Here is a 24,645-nt window from a genome sequence, read left to right as displayed (position 1 = left end):
CCACACACTTAAGAGAATCCACATGGGGAAAAAAGAGACTTGAAAGAAGACACACACTCCTAAAAAAGTTAACACTATCTTGAGGATACAACCTTTATAAACTTTGTCCAACAGTGAAATAGGTATTACCAAAATGGAGCATGATTTCTTTTTAAGTATTCAGAAACCTACCAGATGAGTTTAGAGTGGATTAAAGAGACAACTTACCTTAGTGTAAGTGTGTGACCCTTGGATAGTCAAAGCTTTGAAGCAAGGGGAAGAAAGCAGGTGACCCTGCAAAGACACCTGTGTTTTAGCCAGGTGCCCAGGACCCGAAGCTGCAGACAGAGAGCACAGACACCCAATGCAGGGCCCTGGCCACATCTCTAATGGTGAGTGACAAACTGGTTCTAAAGGAAGACCTTCAATGGCACTGTTCTCACTGATCCATCTTTAAGGGTGAATGACAGATTGGTTCTGCATTGGCACTGTTCTCAGTGGGCCATATGCAAACAAAGAACCAAATGTTGATTAAAGATGAGGGAGAGGTCTAATTCTCCAATTCCCAATAAAATCTGGCCTTTCCAGGCACCACAGAATTTCCCAAAGGTCATTTGTTCATGTTCTTCTACTTAAGCAAGAATCTACTTCTCATTCCTGAAAAATCCCAAAATATTCTGCAATATCTAACATGATTCCCAGATGAGCTCAAGTCTTCAGGAGTTCTTTAAGTGCAGTTATAAACATAACAACATCTCACAGGCAAATTTCAAATAATCACTGAGACCATCATGATAACTCCTACGACAGGACATGGGATACAAAGGCATAGTGGTGGGCACTGGGCAGCCAAGCAGCAGGCTGGAGAAACACATGTTAAAATTCAACCACCTTGCTATAAAATATTTGGATGTGCTTTTAAGAATTTCATTTCATTTAGACTTATAGTATTGCTTTTAAAGTAGGGTTATTATAGCACTTTTTAAATAATGAACCAGTGGCTCAAAGAGGTTGACTGAATTGTCTAAATGAGAGGAAAAATGGAGTTAATATGCAGGTCTCTTTCAACTCTACCAATCAATTTAATTGTACATGCATCTTAGAGAAATTTCTTAATTAGGTTTATATTTTTAAAATTTTATATTTTAATTACAATTAACCTTCAATATTATTTTAGTTTCAGGTGTACAGCATAGTAGTTAGATATCTATATAACTTAAGAAGTTAATCACCCTGATAATACAGTACCCATCTGGAACCATACTAACTATATTCTCTGTGCTGTACTTTATATCCTATCAATTTGCACTTCTTAATCCCTTCATCTTTTTCACCCCCACTGCCTCAACCCTCTTTCCCCATCCCACCCATCGCCAGCAACCATTAGTCTGTTTTCTCTATCTATGAGTCTCTTTCTACTTTGTCTGTTTACTGGTATCTTGTTCTTTAGATTCCACATATACCCGAATCGCATGATATCATTAGCAGTAGATTTGTCTTACAGCGGACAGGCTACATAAGCTGCCAGCGTTATGAGTGCTGCTAGGGCAGGCCTTCGAGTGTCTGCTGCCCTCCTAACCCCTGTGTAATTCCGTGACCAGGCTGCCTGGTCCCATCATCAGTCCTCTGACAACTGGACCAAGAATGGGTAACCTGAGCTCTGCCCCACCCACAGAGGCCCTAAGGGCGCTGGTGGCAACTCTGTGGAGCAATCAGACCCTCTCTCCTGAGGAAACTGGACCTGGCACAAACAGAAAAGGAGTGTTTAGGAGCAAGTGGAGAAGGTAACATGAGGTGTTCAGGCAGCATAATGGCTGAGCCCTGCACTGGGAGCACATAACAGAGGCATGGAACAAGCTTCCTGGGTGCTACTGCGGCACCCAACTTGAGAGAGCTCAGTTCTCAGCGAGACCCACTCTGAGAAGACTGGGGTGGTTTTATGTCTCCCTTACCAGCTTACACATCCCCTCAGGAAGCCTGTGGTCCCTGAGTAGCTCTTTTCAATGAAACTCAAAAGAGAAAAGCATATTATTACTTCAGAGTCCTGTATTAGAATGACCAAACGGCACCATATCGTTCTATCTGGCACAGCAGAACCAGGCAGAAGTCAACTTCTGAAAGGGTGCTCCTTGAGTTCACTACCCACCTTAGACATCACAGTAGGACTGACATGGAGAGCTACCCATTGAGGCTCTTAGAGGAAGTTCTTGTGGGATGAATGCACACACCACATCCCCCCAACACAGTTTGTATGTTGAAGTCCCCCCAATACCTCAGAATTTGGCTGTTATTGGAGATAGGGTTTTTACAGAGATAAGTAAGTAAATAGGCCACATGAGTGGTCCCTAATTCACTATGATGGGTGTCCCTATAAGAGGAGACTGTGGTACAACACATACAGAGGAAAGACCAGGTGAAGAGACAACTATCAATAAGCCAAGGAGAGAGGCCTCAGGAGAAACCAAACCTGCTGATACTTTGATCTCAGATTTCCAGCCTCCAAAGTTGTGAGACAATGGAATTCTAAGCCCCCCAGTCTGTGGTATTATTATGGCAGTCCTCGAAAACTAATGCACAGCCTTCAGGTTACGTCTCTATAAAGACACCAAGAGGCCTACAAATGACTAAAGCCATCTGCTGGGAGCAAGAGTGATTCAATAGGGACCCATCCTGGCCCAGACTGCTGACTCTGTCACTCAGAGGCTGTCTCCTTGGGAGAGATGCTGTACCTCAGCTGCCTCTGGTCTTAAAGGTATAATGGCCTCAGCCAATAAACACCTAGTATGCACTGGAGCCAAGTGAACAGTGCCCTCAAGGAGGGTCCACTTTCATTCTCACACCATCAGACAGAGCTAACTGGATATGATACACAGAGCACAGGACATTAACTCCTTAGTCCTCTCTAAGAACTAGTAACAGTTGAGCAGCACTGTTTGACCTGGCTTCTCCTTCTGCTCAAACCCCTCTTCTTCCTCTTCCTATGAGTCTGTCACTCCCTCGGAGTGTCACGGAGTGCAGGCACGGAGGCTGCATGGACTCTGATTCCTGTGCATGTGCCTGCAGCTCCTCTGACAGCTCTGGTGAGATCTGATGAAGAGGCTTTGCTTCAAATCAGTGTGTGCTGTGGAGTTCTCGGGATCCAGCGGCTGACAGGGCCCTGCTCAGTCTGGTCTGTGCAGCTGTCTGCTCACACCAAGCTCTCTCCGACACGTGAGCTGACTGTGCAGTGCATGGCCAGGAAGAATAAATCACTGACTGAGGTAGACACTGAGGCTAACAAAGAAAGTTCCTAAGTGCCAAAGAACATGCTTAGGCACCAAAGAAAGAGGAACTCGGGGGACAGCACAGGCCACCACTGTACTTCCTGGACACCTGGGACAAGGAATAGAAATCTGCTACCGCTGCCTTCATAGGTGAGGGAAACTTGTTTCAGGGGCCCAGAGGCCAAACACGCCTTCCAGACCCAGAAAAGCATAGGGATGAGGGACTTGCTGCCGTCTGCACTCCTTCTTGGCCTCTCATCTCTATGTGTCTGCTTGGCCCTCCTCTCTGTAGACTGCTATTCTGTGCCTCTCTGTTCAAGGCAAACTGCAATGTGAAAGGTACCTCTGTCATAGAATGATGGAATCTCATCCCCAATTGTAAATTCTCTTCATGGGTCAACTGTTGGGTCAGCTGAGACTAGGGGGTGGGGGTGGGAGCTGGGGAGCTGTAAGACAGGAAGCCTCGGTGCACAAAATAAATGCCACGGCCCCGGCTCCCTCTGTATCGGGAGACAGGTTCACAGAGAAGGGGATATCACTGGGAGCTGGGAAGCTACCCCCAAAGGTAACTACTATGCTGTCAAGCCTTCGCTGTGAGACACAGGGTTTTAGAGTCAAACTCGCTATCATGGCCTATACCAGTGTTTTTCAACCTTTTTTGGGCAAAGGCACACTTGTTTCATGAAAAAAATCACGAGGCACACCACCATTAGAAAATGTTAAAAAATTGAACTCTGTGCCTATATTGACTATGTATAAAGTAATTCTCTTGAATAGGAATCAAATAAACACAAAGAAAGTATTTTATAATTACTTAATTATGAAATATTAAGTAAACAAAATAGTGAAAAATTATAAAATTCTTGTCTTGTCTGCACCTACGGCACACCAGGCAACATCTCGAGGCACACTAGTGTGCCGCGGAACAGCGGTTGAAAAACGCTGGCCTATACTTCCTCAGAGATTTTACTTCTAGTTTTCCTTGTAAGTGTTGCCATTTTCTTAGCTACAATCAGTGCTATGATGTCAGGCATGATTTTGAAGTTTGGAATCCTGATTGGACATCTCCATACAGAACTGCTTATTAATAAAAGAAAAACACAAGCAAACTTATTAACATTTTTAAATTAAAAAAGAAACACAATTGCTGTTTTTGTAAATTAGTGAACATACTATTTTTAAATAGATGTGTAATAGTTGATATATTTTGGAAATTATTTTACCATGAAATAGGTTTTTAAAACACTAATAGATAATAGCAAAATAGTGTCATCTCCTAAAAACGACTGATATCCCTTGTTTTATAAATACCGACAGCAACTATTTGGTACTCCCATCATCAAACTAACTGCTTACTGAATCCCAAATTGGAACTCAAAGCACCGTAGCCTAGCACAGGATCCCTCTGCTATTCAGACTCCGGAGCAGACTCTGGGCCTGAATTCAAACCCCGGGAAACAAAGATGCAGCGCCGTCCAGAATGAAGCCTCATCAAACACTGTCCTGCAAATAGATGTGCTGCTGTAAGTCCCCATTCCATCATTTCCTACCACAGAGTATCCTTCTCACTTCCTCTCCTGTGCTTTTCTACCACCACTTGATAAGTGATGATTTAAAAACCCCAACAGAAATTGTGGACAAAGCACTTGAAAAATTAGGAGGAATTCAAAAAGTTACACATAATATTACCAAATGATACAGCAAGTCTACTCCTAGATATATACCCCAAATAACTGACAACAGGCACTCAACTAAGTACCTTTATACACATGTGTGTAGTAAGATTACTCTTAGTAGCCAAAAGGTAGAAACAACCCAAATGTCCACTGAGAGATAAATGGTTAAATAAATTTTATATATGCACAGGACAGAAAGTTATTTAGCCATAAAAAAGAATGAATATGTAAATTAACATAAAAAACAGTATGCTAAGTGAATGAAACCAGACAAAAGTCACAATTTGTATGATTCAATTTCAGATGAAATATCCAGAACAGGGAAATCTGTAGAGACAGATGATTGGTTGGCGGGTGCTTTGGGGTGGGGTGGTGGGTGGGAAGCAGTGCGTAACAGGTATGGGGATTGGGGTGATGAAAATGTCTTGGAACTAGATAGCCAGATAGAGGTGGTGGTTGCACAATACTGTGAATGTACTAAATGCCAATGAATTGCTCACTTGAAAATTGTTGAATTTGTCGTGTGAATTTCACTTCATTAAAAAAAAAAAAAAGTTTAGAGTAGCCCTTCTTTGGGGACACCATTTTTTTAAATATATTTTATTGATTTTTCACAGAGAGGAAGGGAGAGAGAGAGAGAGAGCTAGAAACGTCCATGAGAGAGAAACACTGACCAGCTGCCTCCTGCACACCCACACCGGGGATGTGCCCACAACCAAGGTACATGCCCTTGACCGGAATCCAACCTGGGACCTTTCAGTCCGCAGACCGACGCTCTACCACTGAGCCAAACCGGTTTCAGCAGGGACACCATTTAAATAGAGACCAATTTTCAGTAGCCTTAAATCCCTGGATTTGAGAGACATTTGATTCAGAGGTAAAACGCAGTAGAGAAAGTACCACCTGTGAGAAGCTCTCTTTGCCTCTGCTATGGATTGTTTGGATCCATGTTCCTACAGAACCCATCAGGTGCTATTTTAACAGGTACAATTTCTCTATTTTTATTAGGGAGTAAGATGGAACACTGGTTTTTTAAAAACATAATACTGTGGCCTAATTGATAAACAGATATAAAGTTTTATAATTATTAATCCTGTTTAACATTATTTTTCGTATTTATTGATGATAAAGAACTAAAACCACCATCTAACTGAAATTATTAGCCACTCAAGGCAGCATACCAACAGATGATCATAGCTATTTTTCACAGCTGCTTAAAATGTGTCAGAAATGATTGAATATATTTTTAATTAAACAAATTTGTAATTATGAGTACAATCATGGCCTGCCATTTTTACATTACAGCATGAGCTAGAAGAAAATATACCCTCCTTGTACTGCCAACAGGAAACCAAAGTAAAAGTATTAGTTTAAACAGTTAAAAAGTATAATTACAATACATAAGTGAATACCTATGGTCCTATGTTAGAGGGTCCAACTTCAGATCTCCACTTTATCCAGCCATTGGCCAAGCAAAGCTGCCTGAGGGGCAGGGCAGTACCCAAGACCTTCCATCACTAAGGGCAGAGTCCAAGGAGATGTGGAGGAACAGGCTGGACCACTGCCTTGGAGGACCCCAGCTCAAATAGCTAAGACATTGTTTTCTGAGAAGCACTTAAAACAGTTCTGCTTTCAAGGTTGGAGGGACCTTGCATTTTAGTTTTCTATGAACTATTAGGATTTTTCCATCTTGAATATCTATATTGATCTCCTTTACTTAAACTATGCTAAGAATAGCTTCTATTCAGAATAGTCTTCTCAAAAATTTGATCTGTTTAATATTGCCAGATATATTCCTGTATCAGACATGATATAACAATATTTGGGATTCATATTTAAATAAATTCTCTTGCAGTAGAATCCTGAAATGAAGAGGTTCAATGCATAGGTATTCATTGATTCAAGCCATGTTTAAAAAAATAACATTCTAAATATAATCACCTCTTCTCTGTTTCCTTGCAGTATGTTCCTCACACCTTCCTTTCCTGGCTTCCTTTCTCTCATTTTGGGGAGGCTATTTTTGGCTCGAGAGGTGAGAGGAGGCCAGGTCTAATTTCAAATACTGTGTGCACTTTGTATTGCACTGCACTTCTGTTCAGCCTTTGGGGCAGGCAATTCCACACAGCATTTTCGTGTCATCCCAAACTAAAGATAATTATATGCAATTTTAAGGAGCACCCCCCTCCACACACACTTATGTGCCATTTTAAGCAATGCTGTTCAAATTCCAAAATCCATTCATATCTTCAGGTTTTAGTTTGCATGCCATATCTTCCTTAAGTTAAACACGGTAAACTTAATGAGGCTTATCTTAAGTGCTGGAGGTGAACTAATCATCTGCATCTCAGAGAAGGCCTAGAGATCTCAGCTGTCTTTCTTCACCTTTAACTGAACAATACAGGGAGGGAAAATAAATACAGGTAAGAGGCAAAAAACTGAAAGTTCTCTACAGCTCTGTTCCAAACTAAATTACCAACATACAGCTTTGAAGAGGCAGGTGTAGTTATCAGTTAGGACATTTTGTTCACTAATACATCAACTCTCTGTATAATTCCATTAAATAAAGTATTCTCTAATTACTTCTTGTGGAATAAATGTAAGTGTAGGCACAACAGGAGGGAAGTGTGAAGAGCTGTGATTATCTGAATTACTTTCTATCACTGAACTCAATACTGAAGCCTTCCCAATGGCCAGATCTATGTGGCCTTGGTCTGTGGCCTGAGTGCATGCTGTGACCTCACTTCTGCAATACCACACCTTCCATGGTTTTCATCCTCAGCCTCTGCTTCCCTACCTCGACCCTTGCATCACCCTTCTGAGTTCTTTTACTCACTCCACCCCTAAACCTTCCCTCTAGCTCTTCTGTTCTAGACACTTACTGAGCATCCTAGTCATGCCTGGAGCTCTGCTGAGTATACAACTCTCTCTCAAGAGCATTAGGTCAACATTACTGTGTCCTACTGTCAGAGACAGCAAGATCGCTGCACAGTTCTGCTGCTCTGAGTCCATATATTCTTCTAAATTCTTCCTAACTTGAACCCTGCTATACTAATTGTTGGGAACTTAATCCAAGTTCCTTTTTATCCTCTGCTCACTAGTTACAGATGTTGGGTCTGAGTCCCTCTGCCTGGGGCTGGACCTCCTTGGATGTCGGGTCTTAGATGGAGAAGCCATAAAAGGTTGTGGGTATTTAAGATGAGTCTTTATTGCAGAAGCCAGTGGTCATACAGCCATCAGACAACACAGTCTTTCACAGCAGTCAATAACACAGGCAGCCATACACTGGCTGGCAAATACATATCTCTCCTTCAAAGAAGCATTAATCTCTGTACCATAGCAATTATCTGAGCAGCTGCACGCTGCTTCTAAAGTCACTGCCTTAGATTATAGTGGTACCTGAGCTCATTGGCTCAGCAGCTTCTCCTGTCTCTCCTGCCCAGCACACTATCTGGTTAACATGGTAGCTATATCTGAGCTCTCTATGAGCTCTTAGCCTTATATCGTAGCAATACCAGCTCTCTGTTCCATCTCCCCAGCTTCGCCTGAGCTCTCTAGCCTTAGTAACATACTTTTAATACTATTTACCCTAAAGAGGCTAGTTGCCAACAATGACACCAATAATTGACTCTAGAAGGGGACAGCATACTGTGAGATCACTGAGGCTGTACACCTGCTCGCGGTATCTTAGCCCAGGCGCAGAGTGTCCTTGGACATCCTGGTATACTAACAACAAGGCATTCTGAATTCTGAACTCTGCATGATATGAAAGAGCAGAAGCTGTATGGTGGGAAGGTGGGGAGAGAGAGTGAGTGTGAGAAAATAAAATGCAATAGAGAAATAGAAATTGGTAGACATACCAGAGAGAAAGTGGTGGAGCCCTGGCTGGTGGCTCAGTTGGTTGGAAGATTCTTCTGTACACCAAAAGGTTTCAGATTTGAATCCTGGTTGAAGCATGTACAGAGACAACAACTGATTGATGTTTCTCTCCCTCTCTCTCTCTCTCTCTCTCTCTCTCTCTCTCTCTCTCTCTCTCTCTCTCTCTCTCTCTCTCCCTTCTCTCTAAAAATTAATAAAAACACATCTATCCTCACGTGAGGATTCAAAACAAAACAAAACAAAACAAAAAACAGAAAGATAGATGGATACAGAGAAAGGTAAGAGCCTGCTTTAAATACTATTCTTTCTGAAGCTTCATTAGTTGTCAAGTTTTTCCTGTTTGATCAAGTGTGTTCATTGGGACCACAGAACCCCACTGAGACACCTTCCCTTGTGAGGGCCTTCTACTGTTTCTCCCAGCTAATCATAACATAAAGATAGTGAATGATTTTAAGAAATACTTTCAAAAAGAATATTAAACATTCTCTGCTAAATTTTTTTCTCAACATGTCTGTCAAGGAACATTTGACAATGTCTGGAGACATTTTTGATTGTCACAGAGGGTAGGATTGGGTATGTGATACTGAAATCTAGTTAGTAGAGGCCAGAAATGCTCTAAATAGCTTACAATGCACAGAGCACACAACAATGAATTATCTGGCCCAAAATATCAGTAGTACATGCACTAGAACCAACAGGTAAATATTGCAAAGCACATGCTATCTTCAATATTCAAAGATCAAATGTCATATGATGCATAAGTATATGAATAAAGTCAAGACTGGGAAAATCTGAAAATGTTAAGAGCCAAAACCGGTTTGGCTCAGTGGATAGAGCATCAGCCTGCGGACTGAAAGGTCCCAGGTTCGATTCCAATCAAGGGCATGTACCTTGGTTGTAGGCACATCCCCAGTAAGGGAGATGTGCAAGAGGCAGCTGATCGATGTTTCTCTCTCACTGATGTTTCTAACTCTCTATCCCTCTCTCTTCCTCTCTGTAAAAAAATCAATAAAATATATATATATATATTTTTTAAAAAGAATTGTCTTAGAGTGTTGAGATGTTGGCTCAATCTTCACACTTTTTATTTTCAAAGTTTTATGTGTTTGCATTTTTACTGGGTGCTTGACAAAGAAAGAACACATAAATATCAAAAAATAACTAAAAATGAAAGAAAGAAAGAAAGAAAGAAAGAAAGAAAGAAAGAAAGAAAGAAAGAGAAAAAAGGAGGAAAGAAAGGAGGAAAGAAAGGAGGAAAGGAAAGACTGGAGGTAAGGAAGAAGGAAGGATGAGTCACCTGAACTGCCTCACCCATGCCACACCATGAAGTTAGGTCCAGGCAACATCCAAGACTCACACCCACTCAAAAGAGGGGCCAGCTACACTGAGAAGGTCTTCTCGTGAGGAAGCCCCGCTTCAAAGTTCTGTTAAAAATGAAGACATATGTTCCAGTATACCCACAGGCATATCTCAGAGACATTGCAGGTTCCAGACCACTGCAATAAAGTGGGTATTGCAAAAAAGCGAGTTACACAAATTTTTGGTTTCCCAATGCCTATAAAAGTTATATTTATACTATGCTGTAGTCTATTAAATGTACATTAGCATTATTTGTAAAAACCCAATGAATATACCCTAATTAAAGCTATTTCACTGATAAAAGACTCTAACCATTATCTGAGCCTTCAGATAGTCATAATCATTTTGCTAGTGTAAGGTCTTACTTTCGTGTTGTTAAAAATGCAGTTTCTGTTGTTTTGTTGATGGCTTCTTTTGCTGTAAAAAAGCTTTCTATTTTGATGTAGTCCCATTTGTTTATTTTCTCTTTAGCTTCCATTGCCCTAGGGGCAGTATCAGTGAAGAAGTTCTTTTGGCATATGTCTGAGATTTTGCTGCCTGTGGATGCCTCTAGTATTTTTATGGTTTCCGTCTTATGTTTAAGTCCTGTATCCATTTTGAGTTGATTTTGGGGTATGGTGTAAGTTGTATGGGAGAACATATTTGCAAATGTTATCACTGATTAAACTGATAAAGGTTTAATCTCCAACATCTACAGACAGCTTATACAACTTAATAAAATGAAGATAAATGACCCAATTAAAAAATGGGCAATGGATCTAAATAGAATCTTCTCAAAAGAAGATAGAAGGAAGGCCAAGAGGCACATGAAAACATGCTCAAAGTCACTAATTATCCTAGAGATGCAAATCAAAACAACAATGTGATACCATCTCACATCTGTCAGAATGGCCAACATCAACAAATCAACAAACGACAAGTGTTGGCGAGGTTGCGGAGAAAAAGGAACCCTTGTGCACTGCTGGTGGGAATGAAGACTGGTGCAACCACTGTGGAGAACAGTATGGAGCTTCCTCAAAAAACTGAAAATGGAACTCTCACTTGACCCAGTAATCCCACTCCTAGGAATATATCCCAAGAAGCTAGAAACACCAATCAGAAAGGATATATGCACCCCTATGTTCATAGCAGCACAATTTACAATAGCTAGGATTTGGAAACAGCCTAAATGCCCATCAGCAGATGATTGGATCCAAAAACTATGGTACATCTACACAATGGAATACTATGCTACCATAAAAAAGAAGAAATTCTCATCATTTGCAGTAACTTGGATGGTATTGGAGAACATCATGCTAAGTGAAATAAGCCAGTCAATGAAAGAGAAACACCACATTACCTCACTCATTTATGGATGATAAAGAACCTTATTAACTGAAGAACCAAAAGATAGATACAGAGACAGTAAAGCAACAAGCAGAGTTAAATTACAGTGGGGAGGTTAGGGAGATCTGGGGTAGATAAGAGATCAACCAAAGGATTTGTATACATGCATATAAGTATAACCAATGGACACAAAACTCTGGGGAGGGAGGGTATGTATGGGAAGGAGGGCAATGGTATATGTACAAAGATAATAATTTAATAAAAAAATGCAAAAAAAAACTTGGAAAAAAATGCAGTATCTGCAAAGCACAATAAGGTGAAGCACAAGGTCTACCTGTACTTTTGGCAAATTGTATAAAATATAACTATGAGGAAGATCAAGTAGGGAGTCCATAGTTCAGCACACTCACCTCTAGCATCTCGGCCCTAACCAGACCCTAACAGTGCATGGGTTCAGGTGACGTGCCGCACTGTATGAACAGCACGTGGCAAAGTAAGCAGCAGCCCCAGGAACAAAGTGTACGTCTATGCTTTGGGACATCTCCAGCCAGCCCCTGCTGCAGACACCTGGGACATTTTTTGCTACCACTCCTTTCTTGGGGTTAAATCAAATACTTCTTTTAGAATTCTGTAATTCTAACTTCCAGAAAACTCTGCCTTAAACTGAAACCAAATCTGTCCTGTTCAAATCCATATTATTTTATGGTCCATTTCTACCATTCAAAAGAGCAGTATTAGCTCACCTCCCCAGATGAGGTATCAGCAGTTGAAGACAAAGGTTAAGTTTCCTTTTCTCTTCTTTGCTCCTTCTCCTACCCCAGCGTAAGAAATACTTTGAGCAGTTGCGCTTTCTCAGTATGTAGCATGTGCATATAGTACAATATTCCAAAGGTATGAACGCACTCACAGTGACCCCAGCTCTCCTCTCCAGAGCTAAGTAATCCCTGCTCTACTTTTTGTGACATGAAATTTGGAACTACAAAAACTCTTTTGCATACTAAGCAGCCTATAGATTAAGTGGCAAGCGTACTGTGGGGGAAGATTCTGAATGACAAGCTGGAAAATAATGTCAGCTTCTTCTAACTTGAACAGCTACCCTCCTTTTGGGCACAAACTGTTTTTGTAATCAAGAAAAAATAAGGCCCATTTGTTTAACGTTATAAAATTAGGTTCAGATTCAGTAGCTGATGTCTCTCTGTAACATCCTGGGATCTGTTCTTGGCCAAAAATAACACCTATTTAGTTCCGGGTGCCTTTCCCTCAGCACTAGTAGTTCTCTGTTAGGTAAAGAAAGGGTCAGAGTTCTTGGACAACCTGGTAACATTTCATTGATGTGTTTGGATAATAAATGAAATAAATCTTGAGATCAAGCTATGCATTGATGAGTACAAGGTGACCTTCACTTGTCACTGCCCATGTGGGAGGAGGGTGCCAGGTGCTCAGGGAAGAATGATCTCCTTCGGGAGGATTTCAGAATCTGTGAGGGGCGGGATCTTTAAAAAATTACATGTGTCTTCCTCCCCTTTAACAGGGGTCAGCACACTATAAGCCAAATCTTGCTGACCGCCTGTTTTTATAATTAAAGCTTTATTAGAACACAGCCATGGCAATTTGATTTTGTTTTCTATGGCTGCTTTCGAAAGAGCAGAGCTGAATAGATGTGACAGAGATCATATGACCCTCAAAGTAAAAAAATATTTACTATCTGGCCTTTAACAGCAAAAGTTTGTCACTTCCTGCCCTAGATATTTCTGAGAATCATCGCATAAGGATCCACCATGAGTAAATAATGTGCTTTTCCTCAGTGTTGTAAGATCAAGGTTTGTTTGTCCTTACTTTGGTTGTAGATTTGAAAAATAGTGGCTTAAACAAGATACTCTCTCTCATATAAAGTCCAAGGCTGAGCTGATACTCCAGTGACATGAGACCCAGGCTGTATTCCCCACAATTTCCACTACCTAGACACACTGTGGTCCACAATGGTCAACAAAGTACCAGCCATTATATTCACATCCAGGTAGCAGGAAGGAAAAAAGACAGATTCAGCCCAACTTTTAAGGAAGCCTCTGGAAATAGAACTAAACATGTCATATAAACTACTGGCTAACCTGTTATACCTAGTATAGACTTTTCATTGACTGACAAACTGCTTCGGTTAAAAAAAAAGATCAGTATTTTTTCTTGATTTTTCTGTCTTTCCTTCTTCCTTCCACTATCCCTAAAAATCAATGGAAAAATATTCTCAGGTGAGGATTAACAACACTACACACACACACACACACCACCACTACCACCCCCCCCCCCCGAAAAAAAAAAAAAAGGAAAAGATAAGTAGGCTCTCTGGGCAGGGTAATCATTTGGCATAGCTCCAAAATGATAGGACTTATATGCTTGCTTAACATTTATTTAAGATCAGCAACAGAAGCATTTTATGGCTGGTTGTGGTTTGGTTTTGTTTTTTTCAAATTTCTAATCAAAAGTATTGTCTCCTCCAGAAGGAAGTGGACAAATTCTCCTTTAGCACAACCAGTTAGCATGGGCTATGTGCAGACTTAAGTTATACAGTACTCCGACATAGCCCGTGACTTTGTCTTTAATGGACTGTCTGCCTGGTCTGTTCCTGAGTCCACCGGACCCTGACACTTCCCCGTGCCCCCGGCGGCCTCTCCAGTTAACATGCCCGTTCCATTTACCCTCATCACTGCAATCCCGGCAATAACATCTCACAGTGACCTTTAGGTTCTGCTCATCTCCAACCAAGAATGGCTACTCATCTCACTTTTCACACTGGTGATAGAAGAGGTAGAGGTGGATCTAAGTCAGTATCAGGAAGCAAGAACCCGGTAAGTAAGAAATTAAGAATGAATTCTGAATCCTTGATTCCAGAAGTTATTTGTGTATTAAACAAGAATGGAAAACAATGGTGAGTCATGTGCTTTTGGCATATCAGTTGATACTTTGCAATGTCTTATTCCCATATATTTGCTCCTCTTCAATAGTAATATCCAGACTTTCAGTATCAACATGTTAACTCTTGGAAATTTCTTTTTCACATCAAAGTACAGGGATGAATGGTGTCAGGGGCCCAAGCTACCCTGTACATCCATTCTATTGTCTGTAAAGTTTGGAGACAGATATCATTTGTAAGCTCCAAAATATATTTAAGGACTGCCAAACAGAGCCAAAATCAAGTAGGAGCTAAATGGGAGGAAGCAAAGAGCAGAAGCACACAGAGTGCCATGTCTCTGAACACATATTCCTGAACACCAGCAAAAATACATTTCTCAGTGCTAAGGGTTACAATCTGAAGTGCAAAGTCTATATCACCAATAAGTATTGAAACTGGAGTTAGCAAAGGGGGATCTTCTGTTAGTAACTAGGGTAGACTTGGGGCGGGAGGCAGACCTACTAAAAGATTTAGAGATGGATGAGCCATATTTAAAGAGTTGGTTTCATGGAGGTGGAGACAAAAAGGCTAGGGTTGTGAAGACATGTTGTCTGAATGACTACTAGCCCTTCTCTGCCAAGTCAACTCTTGAATCTCACCCTCTGAGGCTTGTGTCAGTAGCTGGTTCAGAAAATCCAACACATTCAAATATGAGTGACAAAAAGGGCAATCGCAAGCATACAACTGACACAGCAATTATAATAGCTAAAAGAATAAGGAGAATGACAGAGAAGTCATAGAAAAATGCTGCCAACAAATCATATGAAGTTTCTAGCCAAATATATTACAATGAATTTTAAAAACAAAATGAAGCAATTTCTCTATGAAGGAAAATCACAAAGCAAAAATAAGTCAGAGAAAAGATAGTAAGGAAACAGAAACAGAATATGAGCTTGCAGAACTCAGGAAAAGGGGAAAGCAAAGCAACTGCAGATGGAAATACAATGTGTGCAAGGAAACACAGTAAGGAGGAGAGAAGACACAAGGAGGAAAGCATTCAAAATGAAATGGAAAACTTTGAAAACACAGAGTTCTAATGAATTAGAGAGAAAATGAAAGATAGAGAAGTCAAATTTAGGATGGCTTCCTCAGGCATCATTGGAGTCCCTCAAAAACAGTCCAATGGATCAATACAAACCCTGAGAGATAATTCAGAAAACAGTTCTAAACCAGAGTAGAGTTAACCTCGATTAATGAGGGACAAATACAAACATATCAGGGAGGACGGGTCAACACCGAAATAAGTCCTAATAAAGTTATCACGTTTTATCTTATGACCTGATACAGATTTTGGCTTGAGGTATATGGTTAATAAATATTCACCTAGAGATTAACAAAACACTTTTTCTCCACAAACATTTCTTTGGGCCTTATTTTCTGTTCCTGGGATGTGACATGCTAAAGAATCACTTCCAAAAGCATTATGGAAAAACTCCAAGATCTTTAAAACATCTGGTTTCATATACTTTCTTTAATATGGCAGGAAAGATGAAAGATTTTCAGAAAGGACTGATATGAAAGGCTTTTCTGAGAAGCCATACGTTCACTTTAAATTCAGAAGATATTTTGTCTACTATGCACTGGATTTCAGCAAAATTTTATATATTTCCACATGCCACTTGTCACATAGAGAGAACAAGGATAAAATCAAAAAGTTTTTACTTACTTTGGATGTTCAAACTTGTCTATAAGATCAACTTTTTCCACCAGATCTCCTCCAATTGTTCGTACTAAGTCATAGAAATCATTTTCTGTGTAATTCTCCGAGGGCAACCAGAATGAAATGTCATTTATCACAGCAGGATATTTGCTAAGAGGCTAACAAAATAAGAGAAGAAAAGATAGATTGAATTGTTAGTTGGATGAGAATGTTTAAATTTTCATGGAAAGTTACACTTGGCTAATTAGAAAATGCTCATAAAACATTATTTCAGCACTTGAATTTTCAGGAACAAAATAAATGTAAAAAAAAAGATAAGCCAATATTCAAAATTAGCAAATTCCATTATGAATCTTATACATTCTTATCACATTCATGCGTAACATCACCATTTATAACATTTATATCACTACCAGTGTTCAATTTAGTATGAAGCAATTTGAATTTATCATATTTCAGTTTTTGTCCATTTGAATATCAGAGAAGAAAAGTTCAAATTTAATTAACAAGTGATTCATTAACTTCTTGTGACACTTTCAGGAAGCCATTTTAATGAGAAATAAAGTCTTGTCAAAATCGGTATTTCAAGTAGAAATGTCATTTTTGTTAGTATTAAAATAAAGAAATGAACTTACAAGTAGTCATTTAGGGAGTTATTTTACAAATTATGCCTCTAAGGATGTAATAAACATAATGTAGCCATTTTCTGCATTTTCCCCACTTTTTACAGTTTATTAGGGTTCATTAATTCATCATTATATTGGACTAGAGGCTCAGTGCATAGATTTGTACACCTGTGGGATCCCTCAGCCTGGCTTGCAACCTCTTGCAATCCAAGGTCCCTCAGGGATGTCAGACTGCCCATTTCGGAAACCGGCAGTCTGACATCATCAGAGGGATATAGTAGTGTGCAAAGCGGCTGGTGGCCAGAATGGAACGTGAGCCTGGGTGAAATGCTGTGCCATTCCCATTCATCCTGGCCCTGCTGAGCCTACTGCCACCACGGCTTGGTAGCACTGCCACAGTTGCACTCGACAGCTGTGAGCCCGCGTCTGGCAACTGTTAGTCAGCTGAGTGGCGGTCCCTCTGTGGGAGCACACTGACCACAAGATGGCAGCTCCTGTGTGAGCATCTGCCCTCTGGTGGTCAGTGTGCATCATAGCTACTGGTCAAATGGTCGACCAGCTGCTTAGGGTTTTATATTTATAGAGATAGACATTTAAAACTAAATACTTTTAGAAGTGACTGCATTTGTTTACATGTCATATATATACTTTAGGTCTATAAGTTATAAAAAATGTTTTATTGAATGCTTTATTACATAATTATGAAGTTCTAAGGAAATCTGATAAAGATATAAATTTGTTAGAAAAGCAAATTTACAAATTGATTTATACCAAAACTGATCATATATAATAAAAGCCCAGCAACTGAAGGGCGGAATAAACAGAATGACCGTTGACCAGTAGCTATGATGCGCACTGACCACCAGGGGGCAGACGCTCAATGCAGGAGTTTCCCCCTGGTGATCAGTGCACTACCACAGGGGGAACATAGATTGTTGCCTCCTCACCCCAGGCTCCTCCTCCTTGTTCCCTGCTGCCTCCTCTGGACACCTGCATGACACCCAGTGCTGCTGCTGGGCTCACAGAGCTGACCCTGGAGGCTGGGAGGTGGGTTCATGGCTGCCGCGGGACTGAGGCATATTCCTCTGCCTCTCAGCGTTCTTGCCCCTGGGCCCAGCCCTGACCAGGTCCCCTGATGAGGCGAGTGCTCCAGCTCCAGGGAAGATGCCAAACCAGGGAGGAGCTGCTCAGAGAGCAGGTCCACAGCCACTTAGCTGACCAGGATGATCCCTGCAGCCATGCCCCCACCAGTGCACAAATCCTATGCACAAGGCGTCTAGTTTCATTATAAACAGTTTATTGAATCACTGATCAGAAAATGCATTAAATTTTTAAATTGGCAAAACCTCTGAAAAATCCAATACTCAAACATAAATGATTATTCAATCTGAAATAGCAATAAAGTTGTCTAACAAATGCATCAGTTTAGAATATACATTCCAATGAACATAATTAAGCTACCATCCAGGTACTCCTGACAAAATAACAGAGATCCTAAAAAACATCCATATTTTCTCTCCTAAAGGCAAGGTGCTGTGAGAAGAATCTATAATCTATAAGTTAATGTAGCCACTGGAGATGACAGGAATTTGATGATTACACAATTGCTTTTCCCTTGAAAATACATTTTTGCCACTTACTAAAGAAATGTAGAAAGATTAGTTAAAAGGCTAGGATTGCCAAGATTAGCAAGAAATCTACTCTTCAACTAATCACACTGAGGTGTCTCATTTGTTGAGCTCTGACATGACACAAGATGAAAGAAATGGGAGCATCTGCCTCCCAACCTATGGACAATAGTTAGCACACAATCAGCCAGAATATATATCCCCAAAACATTAAAAATACATATTAGTTTTAAAAGCCAAGGAGAAAACCCAGGCTATTGTATTGCAAACATAGTTCAAACAACTAACAGATTATAATGTGTTTAAAGTAATGCTTTGACTAACAGAATTAATCACTATACTAATTAATGTGTGTCAGATGTGGAGTACCTATTATAATAGTAGTGACTCTTGCTTTTTTGAAGGGGACAATACAATTTTGTTTTGAAAATAAGAAGATAACTACAGATCTATGGTTACTGAAATGTAAGCTTTCTGGTGCTAAACCAAAGGTAGTGTTACAAACCAGCCTGTGGCTGGTTTCCCATTGCTCTTAGGTAAAGTCCTCAGTTCTTAAAAAGTTCTACTTATTTGTATTGTTCTCCAGGTTCAGAACAGCTGGCTTATTTGGTTTCTTGAACACACTGAGTTACTTACTCCATATACCTACTCCATATACCATTTCTTGCCTTCCCTGTCTTCAGCTACAACATTCACTCCTTATCATCCCAGACTCTATCAGTCCCTTGTTATGTCACTCCATACATCTCTTTCATAGTACTTTTCATCACTGCAATTGTTTGTGTAGTCACTTGTTAATGTCTGCCTTCCCAGTATGATACCATTTTGAGGGTAGGATGTGTATCTATCTCCATCTCCAAATTTCTCTGTCATTTTGCATAGTCCCTATGACACTGTAGGTATTGAGTAAGAGCAAATTACAGAGCTGCCTTATGGGAGCCATGGTACATCACAATGCATCAAATCAGCTGTTTCTTCTTCTCTAACTGAACTAGCTAGTGAACAAATTAAGTAAAGAGGACATGGAGATTTGCCTCCATCCTTGGCAATGCTGTGATGAGGAGAGTGGCCATGTGGAATGACAAAGAGGCTATAGGTGGACAGGCAAGGTGACCTGGGTGCGACTTGATATTCCATAGTCATAGAATCAGGAATTTTAAAATTGGGAGGGGACTGTCAACCTAATTAAAGAGGCAAATTGAGGTAAGCTCAAATGAACAGAAATGGAGGGGGTGTTTTTTTGGGTTTATCAGATGATTGTAATTCATGAAACACATGCTGTAATAATTTCTAGGCAGGTCCACTAAAGGTCTGGGGAGGGCTGTATTTATTGGCAAGAAGTACAGAGAAGAAGTCCAGTCAACGTGTAGGCAGGCAGTCAGTCAACTGACTTGAAGATGGGAGAGATTCTTTGTGGATTTTCATTGGTAGAAGATACTAGTGAGTGTCAGTCTCCTGAAAATCAGACATTTACCAGAAATCAGTTCTTATGTTCTGAGGGCATACACATGAGAGGCTCCGTTTCACATTTTCGAGTTCCATTTTAGATTGAAATCCTTTCACAGACCTTAAATAGCATTTAATATTAATTGTGTTTTCTCATTTATGTTCTTGATCTAGAGAAAGGCATGTCTATTTTCTTATGTGTTACATGCTGTTGAGTCAGCTCTGGTGACAGCATGAATGAGTGAGGTCCATCATGTCCTATTGAGCTCTTGTAGACTCAGCCTATGGCTCCTGTGTGGAGTCCATCCATCTCATATTTAGTCTTCCTCTTTTCCCACTGCCTTCTATTTTTCCTAGCATTACTATAGTTTTATCAAATAAATATCTACTTATAAGTTCTTTTCAGATTCCTCCTATAATTGTTTATTTTTAAAGATTTGAAAAGGGGATAAAATTACCGATATAGTAGACTTTCAAAGCCATAAGTGAAATTATGAACTATATTAATAATGATAAATGAGATAACTTGGATTCAATAGATAATTTTCACTTAAAAAATAAAATTTAAACCAGGGACACTGTACCAAATTGAATTATTAGTCAAATCTTACAACAAGTGTTTGATTCAGATATTCATAGTATCTCTTCATCAAATATTTAAGGTGAAGGTATTTATGCTTTAGTACATAAACTGTTTCCTGAAAACAGAAATGGTGGAAAACACAACTAATTTTATGAGGCTACTAGAAACTTTAAGCCAAAGCTGGACAAGCATAGTATAATTCAACAAAAAATTGTAGACCAATTTCATCTTACAACCTACATAAAAAATCCTAAATGTAACCAGTAAATGATATTCAATTGCATATCAATATAATACCACAAAATGACCAAGTAAGGTTTGTTTTTTCTAAAATAATGAGGATGATGTAAAACAAAAATAATTTATCAATTGACATACAATATAAAGGAAAACAATGTGATTTTTTTCATAGACAGGAAGCACTTGATAAATATAATATTTATTATAATTTTTTTGGGGGCAAATTATAAAGAGGCAACATCCTTAGCCTAATAAGGTTTTCAATAAAAACCTACATTAAACATATTTAATGTTAAATATTTTTTAGGAGCATTGCAATTAAAGTCAAAAGTAAGATAAGGAAATCTACTCTCACCCTTGCTTTGTCTCATTATAAATGCTAACCAAGGGAAAAAACAAAAACAAAAAAAACACACAAACAAACAAAACCAGGGAAAGCTATGAACTAAATTAGTCAGAATAAAATAGGCAAATTTTGTGATCTTATATTTAAATCTTTCTTACTAGCTATATGACTTTGAAAACTGCTTAATTTCTGTTTTCAGTTTTATCTAAAAACGGAAGTATTATTAGAATCTATCTCATATAATAATAACTTTTTCATATATAGTTATACACATAATACATAAGATTTAAAGTGAGTGAAATGGAGATACATATATCACTGGCTAAAATTTAAAAAACACACAAAAGTTATATTAAGATATATGAAATATATTTATATGAAGTTAAAAAAACACCATAACAATAATATATGGCTATTAAAAAGATGTGGGAAAGCTATATATATATATATATATATATATATATATATATATATATATATTAGACTTCAGAGCAACGATTACCTCTGAAGGAGAAAAATATATTCAAGAAGAATATAAAAGAAATTTCAACTGTCTTTAAGATACAGGAGTCCAAGTTCAACTCTGATTTGTGCAACAAAAGCACTGAGTGACTTCTGCATGCTAGAGCTGTTGGCTGTTAGTAGAGATGGGTGGTACACCCCCGCAAGTAAAGTCAGCCCAAGTTATACTTTATTCCTTTCACTTAGACTGAAGGTAAACATCCTTTTTATTGGAGGATAGGGAAATATGCTTCTTTAAGTTAAGGATGATTTTGAGCTGAAGACAATTAAGAAGCTGATACAAGAAAAGCTCTCAGACCTCCCCTGATTTGCCTAAGAGCAGGACATAAATTTGCAAAGATCCCAACTCCCCTCTCTACTAGGAAGGAGTTAATCATTAGAGACAACTTCAGACTCTTATCAGCCCAGAGATTGCATGAGAGGAATCTACGTGACAAAATTTACTAACTAGTTATCTTATGTTATTTTCCTATACATTTATCTTTCCAAATTTTGCCAACCCTATAGACTTAAGCTACTTTTCCTTTGTTATCACCTCTCTAAAACTGTACTGTTATTTTTCTAAGTTGCTATAGTTAAGCCCAAGTTCTAGCCAGATGTTTGAGTTACTCATCTGTGGGTATTCCTCTGTGTTATACATGTATTACACATGTTAGTAAATTTTTCTCTTAATCTGTCTTTTGCTATAGAGCCACAGCTGAGACCTAGTAGAAGAAAAATGATTTTTTCCTCCTTACCCAGATTATCCTTACCTTTATTGCATTGGGACTACTTATAATGGTCTCAAATAAGACTCTTATTTTATTAGGTTGGGCTAATCCTAAGGATCTACAAACATTTTCCAGTTGCCCATCTTACCTCTTATTATCCTCCCATTATTGACACTTCCAACCCAAGAACTGTTTTCTTCCCTATTGGGGGTGGGGGCAATCATGGAGGCATGTGCTTCCCTGACCTCGGGCTCAACCCAAGCCCCAAAGCTATACGAAGTGCCCCTTTTGGGTTCATTTCTCTGTCATGTCCACCAGGACCAGCACTGAGGCCTGCTTCATCAAGGCAGCCCAACAGCAGCACAGTGCCTGATAATAAATATGTGGAAATCTTGTTGAACTGACCATATTATGGGATCTGTGTCCACATTTTCCCAGGAAAATTTGGATTTTTTTTCCCCATGTCATCTGGGTCAGATAAATGTGATTGTCAAATATGTTGTTTTTATTCCCCTTTCCTCTTCTTTGAAATAGCTTTGTTTACTAAGTTTTACTCCATGCCCCTTTAGTAATCTTTAAAAGGCTCACACATCCCTTCAGACCTGAGTCTCCAGACATGCAGGTAAGAAAGTTGGCAGTTGAAGTGCCAGAGTCCATTTGGCAGTGTCTTATTTAATTGGTTTTATTCTGTTCTTTCTCCAGATTATTTAGGCAAAAAAATAATTCATGTATTTGGGGTCTAATTAAAAAAAAAACAACCCTAAGACTATAAAAGTTCCTCTGTATACCTCTTTAGATATATCCCACAAGTTTAGTCTTTTCATAAACTTTCTTCCTCTCATTCTATTGGATTGATCAATATTTTAAAATTTTACTTCTTCAGTTTATGTTCTTTTTAAAAAATACATTTTTATTGATTTCAGAGAGGAAGAAAGAGGGAGAGAGAGATAGAAACATTAATAATGTACTGGGGATGGAACTACAACCTATTGGTTCAAAGATCAATGTTCAACCACTGAGCCACACAGGCCAGGCTCCCTCTTCAGTTTAAAAAGCTGTAAGTTGTATTTTTATTCTTTAACACACTCCCTCCCCCCCCCCCTCTCTCTCTCTCTCTCTCTCTCTCTCTCTCTCTCTCTCTCTCTCTCTCTCACACACACACACACACACACACACAGACACACACACACATACACTCACACACATCCTTTAATAAATTGTTCTAAAGCCTAAATTTATTTAGGGTCTCTATTCAGCTCTTAAATAAGACAGAAACCTTAGCTTCTTTTAACAGCTTGTCTCCCCAACTATTAGAGTTTTAACTTTTAAAAAACACACACAAAATAATGTTATTTAAAACAACAGTTAATATTAAGTTAAAAATTGCTTGTTTCTTCAATATATTTTTATTGATTTCAGAGTAGAAGGGGGAGGGAGAAAGAGATAGAAACATTGATGATGACAGGTACTTAATGACCAGCTGCCTCCTACACGCCCCCTACTGGGGATCCAGCCTGCAATCCAGTTATGTGCCTGGATAGGGAATGGAACTGTGACCTCTTGATTCATAGGTCAATTTTCAACCACTGAGGCATGCTGATTGGGCTGTTATCCCACCCCTTTAATATGTCTGTCTCAAGGGAAAAGATTGTGTGGATTTCCTAACAAGCTCTTTAGAAGACTGGAAGGAAAGCAAGCATACAAACACAATCGAACGAAGGATTGAAGGTTCCAAAACTCCAGGGCTTTCAGCTGTACTCCAAGCCCAGTGTGTGAGATGGCATTCACCCCAGCTACTCCGAATCACCCCAGGAAATTCATGCTGCCTCTGTGCTGTGAGTCATCAAATTCTGTCTCTGACCCAGGACTCTCATGACATTCTGCCATACCCATGAATCTGTAGCAGGCTACCGTAACCTGCAAGTATGGTAAAATCTTAGCCCTTTCACAGTTTCTGACACAGTCTTCTTTCTTTCTCACTTTTGTTCTTGCAGATAAATATCCTTTAATGGTTTTTCTTCAGTGAAAGTATGTGGGAGGCAAACCTCTCTCAGTATTTATATGCCTGAAACCCTCACACTTAAATAATTTGGCAGGGCACCAAAACTGTAGGTTTATAGTTGTCTCCTTCAGCACTTTAAAAATATTTTTCTGCGCTTATTAGTAATGATGACAAGTCTGCTGTCAGTCAGAGTTCTTTCTTCCCAAGGAACCTGTCTTTTCCTCCTGACAGTTTGAAAGAGTGTTATCTTTATCCTCCAGGCTATGCACTGATTCTGATTAGGCCAAGCCTGCATTGATCCTTCTTTCTCCTGCTCAGGGCCCAGTGTGCTTTCAATCTGAGGGTTCACATCTGGCTCCAATTCAGAAATATTCTAGCCATTACTTCTCTGCCATTCCTTTCACTGTTTTCTCAAACTGCAACAATACGCACACATTGCAGAGCTTCTTGATCTAG

The 24,645-nt window shown here is 39.4% G+C and overlaps 1 protein-coding gene across 5 annotated transcripts in view; it reads right to left on the bottom strand.

The window, feature by feature from the left end:
• The window catches only part of FARS2 (phenylalanyl-tRNA synthetase 2, mitochondrial), a 477,859-nt gene that overhangs the window by 132,874 nt on the left and 320,340 nt on the right, over positions 1-24,645 (bottom strand). For 4 of the 5 annotated variants that reach the window (XM_045584234.1, XM_036446280.2, XM_045584235.1 and 1 more), the window contains exon 6: positions 16,093-16,244. The exons of the other annotated variant lie outside the window; for it this stretch is intronic. In XM_045584234.1, coding sequence (XP_045440190.1) covers positions 16,093-16,244 — 152 coding nt within the window. The remainder of the gene's footprint in view (positions 1-16,092; positions 16,245-24,645) is intronic. 5 annotated transcript variants of the gene reach the window in all.

The sequence above is a fragment of the Pipistrellus kuhlii genome, unplaced genomic scaffold (assembly GCF_014108245.1).
Source record: "Pipistrellus kuhlii isolate mPipKuh1 unplaced genomic scaffold, mPipKuh1.p scaffold_m20_p_2, whole genome shotgun sequence".
Classification (NCBI taxonomy): domain Eukaryota; kingdom Metazoa; phylum Chordata; class Mammalia; order Chiroptera; family Vespertilionidae; genus Pipistrellus; species Pipistrellus kuhlii.
The sequence above is the reverse complement of the archived record's forward strand: the minus strand, read 5'-3'. Positions and strand labels throughout refer to the sequence as shown.